The following is a 6000-nucleotide window of genomic DNA, read 5'->3' on the forward strand; positions in this document are numbered from 1 at the left end:
TTTTAATCAAATGTAAACCCTTTATTAAAAGACAAAAGATAGTGGTCGATTAATTTAATAGTCAAACATATCAAAACTAATCAATAATAAAAAAAAACATAAAAGTGTTATTTATGTGATATCAATATATACTACTACTTGTCTAGGTTGCCATTCTTTTTTTTTCGAAAAGAGACTAGGTTGCCATATTTATGCCATAATTTTTTTGAGGCGGCTGAGCTAGGCATACCTTCCTCTACTGAATTATGTAAAGTATTTTATGGCGTTACTGATAATTAATTTCAGTTTGTACCTATTGACGTTATTATGCATGATGGCTAAAATTTCACATGAACTCTTATAATAAAACAATGATTATACTCATTCTATTTTGTTATGCTGCGATCTGTGACTGTAATTCCAAGTTGGAAAGCTACTTTTGTTTAATTAATTTCATAAGCAACCGTGGGCTGACATATATTCACCTTTTCTCTATAAAATAAATACCTAACTGATATCGAATTTATTATTTGTTTTATGAGTTATTTAATGTGTTCGTATTAGGTTTATCAATCAACCCATTTATATAATGCTAATACTATGTCACTTTCAGAATCATTATTCCATTAAAGTAGGTGTGTTTGATAGTACAAATTATTTATGTGTATACAGACGCACTAATTAAAACCTACAAATTATGCTGTATAATATATTTGTTTCCAACTAAAAAATTGTAGTATAATTTAAGGATATGATATGAAACGATGCGTCGCGCTTTTATTTTTGCTTTTAAAATATAACATATTGAATGACTTGAAAACTAATGTTAGCTTACCGTACGTGTGTTCAAGTTTTAGTATGTTATAAAATTGGGTGAACAATACTAAGGTTTTTCTGTTATTCGGTTTTTTAACGATCTGGAGTACTATTCTAGCCACAATACATATATTGAATTAGTTAATTATGCGAGTTGTAAATTTGTAGTAAGAAAATGTTCAAAAAAGAAAAATCTGTAGTCAGTTGGTTGGGATTGAAAGAAGCATTATGGAGTCCCACCAATTATTTTCCAACTTGTAAAATTCTCTAAAGATCCGTTGAAGCTTAAATTGTCCTTTACTCTCCTTTATTAATTAATAAATTTCGTACCTTATACCCATAATAAAAAAATTCTATATGAATTTGGTGTTATATGCATGATACGATCAAAACAATTATTTTCACAAGTCAAGTAGGAAATAAATATTGGATCATTTTGTATACTTTTCTAGTTTAAGCGTAGCAATAAGAACTTATAGGATATAAGACAATATTGAATAAAAAGCTCAAAAATGAAAATCGTTATTCCAAGCGTATACATTAGTATGGAGGGCGTTATTTTTTGTTTGCGTGCTTAATATGAAGGGCGTTAGTTGTGATATATATATATATATATATATATATATATATATATATATTTTTTTTTTTGTCAAAGTTGTGATATATATTGTATGCTTGTCTGATCAAGTTCGAGTTTCCGAATAAAATCTGCTTTAGTTAACTATTGAGATTCTTCCAACAAAAGGTGAATAAGTGGAGCATCAACAAGAGCTTTATATATATTTCCACAATATGGGTCAACCCTTAAAGAGAAACGGAGATGCACGAAAGCTTGAATTGAACCTTGACCCAGCCAACACCATATGTTTTTAGGGTACTTATTCATTTGTTGAATCTCGAAATTGGAAAAATAAAATTCTTTTTTTTTGTAAACGAAAAATAAAGTTCTTCTTTCCAGTAATTTCAACTCTAATAAAAAATATACGATTATGATGCGCTCATCATAATATAAAGTTTTTTTATGAAATGGATATGCAATGTTTTCTATATATACATATAGACTAATAGTTAATGTAATATTATTGTTATGTTATAATTAAGACAAATCTTTGGTAGTTTATAGTTTATATGTATGAATTGTAAATAAAAATGCTATGTTGATACTATTATATTAGCTTCTCATATATATTTTAAAGTAATTAAAGTGATATGAAAAGTAAATTATCATTGATTAAATAAAAATGATATGTTCTCTTTTTGAAATTTACAGTTTATCATTATTAAATTATAAAAATACATATACTTTTTTGAAATATTTGTCTTAAAAATTTTAATTTCTTAAAGTAGAGGGAATAGAGAATTTATCTTGATTTTTCGTTTTTGACATCTGAGAATTTGTATTGATTAAAAACCAGAAGCAGAGTTGAATAAATTTTGGGAAATAGGTATTGATTACCCTTACCCCCCTCCCCCAAAAAAGAAAGTAATCAAAAAGAAAAAAAAAATTGAATGTCAGAAGAGAAGAGAAGAGATGAGATGAGAGAGATAGTTGAATGAGAGCAAAGACGCTGTCATCTTTACCAGCTGCGTCATCATCAACCCACACAAGACACTCTCTTCTCTTATTTTTTACTTCTCCTTCCTTTCACCATCTCTTTATATTTTCCCGAGAAAAAAATCGAAAAAGCTTTCTCTAGGTTTTTCTTGATTTGTCTATTACACATCTCTCTCTTGCATCGCTTGCTTCATCTGTTTGGTCTCCTTCTTACTTTTTCTAGTAAAGTAAAAGAGAGAGAGAGAGAGAGAGAGATTCAGACATGGGTTTAGTCTGCTGTTTTCTTCTGATAATTAAATCTCTCTTCTTATTTAACTTTAGCTGTCTCTTTTTTCTTTAGGGTTAGGGTTTTGAGGTGAGAGACAGAGAGAGAGACACACACACAAGTATGCGTGAGTTACATCCTTTTTGAGTGACCCTGGATTCTCCACCGCCTAACGACCGCCGTCGCCGCCGCCGTCTCGACGAAGAAGACGACGAGCTTCCTCAATATGCTCCTCAAACAATGGCGGAAGACGACGAAGCTCACCGCTTCCTACACCCTCCACCACCGCCGTCTTCTTCGATGAGACGCCGCGCTACGTCGGAGGCGGCGGCGAACGGCGGCTGCGGCGAGATAGTCGAGGTGCAAGGAGGCCACATTGTGCGGTCCACGGGAAGGAAAGACCGGCACAGCAAAGTCTGCACGGCGAAAGGACCACGCGACCGGCGCGTGAGGCTATCGGCTCACACGGCGATTCAGTTCTACGATGTCCAAGACCGGCTCGGCTTCGACCGACCGAGCAAAGCCGTTGACTGGCTCATCAAAAAGGCCAAGACCTCCATCGACGAGCTCGCTCAGCTTCCGCCGTGGGATCCCGCCGACGCAATTCGCAACGCCGCCGCTAACGCTAAACCGAGAAGAACCGCCGCGAAAGCTCGAGCCTCTCCGTCTCCGCCGCCGCAACAGCAACCGCAACAGCTTCAGTTCGGTAGATTCGGCGGAGTAGCGGAGAACGAGTCGAGCTTTTCTTCCGCCGTCGATGGACTCAGATTCCATTGCTGACACTATAAAGTCGTTCTTCCCGGTGGTCGGCTCTTCGACGGAAGCTCCTCCGCCTGCATCAGCTTATGCACAACTACCCACCACCACCATCATCATCCGCCGGATTTGCTTTCAAGAACCAATAGCCAAAACCAAGATCTCCGTCTCTCGCTGCAACCGTTCCCGGATGGTCCACCGTCTCTTCTCCACCACCACCACCACCCCCGTCGCAGAGCCTGTTCTGTTCTACGGGCAGAGCAACCCACTAGGGTACGACGGATCGACGGGTGGTTGGGAGCAACAGTCGATTCAGAGACTGGTGGCTTGGAACAGCGGCGGAGAAACGATACAGGAAACGGAGGAGGAGGGGGTTTGTGTTTGCTCCTCCTCCTAATCATCCTACTTCAACGACGTCGTTTCAGCCAGTACTCGGCCAAGGCCAGCTTTATTCTCAGAGGGGTCCCCTTCAGTCCAGTTACAGTCCCATGATCCGTGCTTGGTTTGATCCTACTCACCACCATCAATCCATCTCCACTGACGATCTCAACCACCACAACCACCATATGCCTCCGCCAATTGCTTCAGGTGAATTCTCTTCCGGTTTTCGTATACCAGCACGGTTTCAGGGTCAAGAAGAGGAGCAGCACGACGGTCTCACCAACAAACCGTCCTCTGCTTCTCGCCATTGATAACAACATCCTCTTGTTCCAGGTTTTATCCCAAGTTCTGTCCTTTTCTTACATCAAGTTCAGTACTTCTTTCAGTTCTTGTCCGTTCAACTTTTTAAACCATTTTTCCAGGGCTTGTCAAGCTTGTCGGGACATGGAAGGTTGTTTTGTAATTCATTGGCTTGAAACAAGGCAAGGAAAGGATGAAGGTGTAGAGAAAGAAGAACAAGTGTGGCACACAGTCTCAGGTTCTTCTTCTTCTTCTTCCAATGTCCTGACCTTACCAATTGTAATGTTCATCTCTTTTTTTTACCAGTTAGACAATGTTTTGTAGCTCAGTTATGGTTAGATTCTAAGGCTCCTTCTTGTTGTGTTCCGTCTGAAAATCTTTTTTTTTGTTGTGTGTTGTATCATTATCTTCCTCTTGTTACTGCAGTAGCATGATACTTGAGAAATTGCAGTTCCCTGTTTTTTGTTGTGTGTAACTCCATCCATGGATATGCTTTAATAAAGTCTTGAACTTTCTCTTTATTTCCATATATGGGTTTTTTCTGTTTTCTCAGCTAAGAAACTGTTTAAAAAAAAATTACCTAGACAGGTGAAATGCTCTGTTCATTCATTGTCGTTAAACAAACATGTGAGCATGGATGATTTTCCTTATATCTCTCACTCAATCTTTTTGGCCCCAATGATAAAAGTTAGTCATTTTCCCATGAACAGTAAGATTTGAATTGCTGCTTTATCTGGAACATCAGGAGGGTTTAGCCTAGTTCCCTTAAATTAGAAGTGAAAACTTTCCTCACAAGAGTAAAAAAAAAAGAAAAGCGATTTGTTTTCTGTCTGATGTCATTAGTAGTCTCTCTCTCACCTACTTTAGTGGTAGGAGAAGATCCACCAACTTGAATGTGATGTTTCTTCTTTAATGAGTAAAAAGAATGGGGACATGAGATAGGTATAGAAAGCCACCCATGTTTGTCTAAATGCAGTAACTTGATCTAAACTACTCAATCATTCATCTTTAGACAAATAACTCTTGGGTTAAATGTTTACTGTACCTTTCATTTATTATTAGCATATTTAAATATACCATTGAAAAAGAAAAGCAAACACCTTTTCATGTGATGTAATGAAGACATCAACCAAACCATGCCATATGACTATACGAAGAGGTGTTGAGATATCATAAAGTACATTTTACCAAAAAGATATAAAAGCCGAATCTTTATTGTTAAGGTCTCATGACTCAAAAAGTTTATTCCCTCTTCTTCCTTTTCTTTTTTTTCTCGTTTGTCAACTGATAATATCATCAATAAGTTTTTGTTGTATAAGGCAGTTAGATAGAATATAGTACAGACTATCTTGTTATGAGTTATGACCAAGTAAAACGTTTCTCACTAAACCTCAAAATATCTAATGGGTTTGAGAGGGATGTTAAGGAAGAAGATAAAGATGGAACCAAAACTGTAAAAGAGCTGTCACTTTAAGAATGGTCCCCTCACTCTATGTTCTCTTGTAAGATCTCAATGCCTTTTCTTTTTTCTTGGAAAAAATCTACCGATAAAAGTCACAGCTACTTTTTAACCACCCCCTCTTCGCTTCTCACTTTTCCACATAAATAATTGCAAATTAAGAGTTTGAGATGAGTAAAGATTCACAATGACAACACAAAGGTGATTACTTTTTCTTCTGAGAGATGACCTATGACTACTTTTAGATTAGGGATCCAATGTAAGAACTTCACTAAAAGATCGAATAAATGTGAAACTCAAACAAACTCTGTCTCATCAACATGTGAAGCATGAAACAACACGTAACAGAACACATGTTCAATCACATCAAATCTATTTGATATGAAGTAACAACAGATCGTCTAATGTAGACAACAATATATGAACCATAATACAGTGAAATGTTTCTGTTGACCAAATAACAAATTAAAGAATGTGTTTCTTTTGAAT

At 36.7% G+C, this 6000-nt stretch overlaps 1 protein-coding gene across 1 annotated transcript; it reads left to right on the forward strand.

Annotated features, from left to right (window-relative positions):
* Positions 1-2280: 2280 nt before the first annotated feature.
* On the forward strand, positions 2281-4573 carry LOC108859937 (transcription factor TCP4). The gene is given in 9 exon segments (XM_018633839.2): positions 2281-2616; positions 2691-3356; positions 3358-3450; positions 3452-3472; positions 3474-3595; positions 3597-3712; positions 3715-3737; positions 3740-4085; positions 4175-4573. Coding segments are annotated over 7 exon segments (1200 nt in total). The 5' UTR covers positions 2281-2616; positions 2691-2855; the 3' UTR covers positions 4064-4085; positions 4175-4573.
* The last annotated feature ends 1427 nt before the right edge of the window (positions 4574-6000 follow it).

Source organism: Raphanus sativus, chromosome 5 (assembly GCF_000801105.2).
Source record: "Raphanus sativus cultivar WK10039 chromosome 5, ASM80110v3, whole genome shotgun sequence".
Classification (NCBI taxonomy): domain Eukaryota; kingdom Viridiplantae; phylum Streptophyta; class Magnoliopsida; order Brassicales; family Brassicaceae; genus Raphanus; species Raphanus sativus.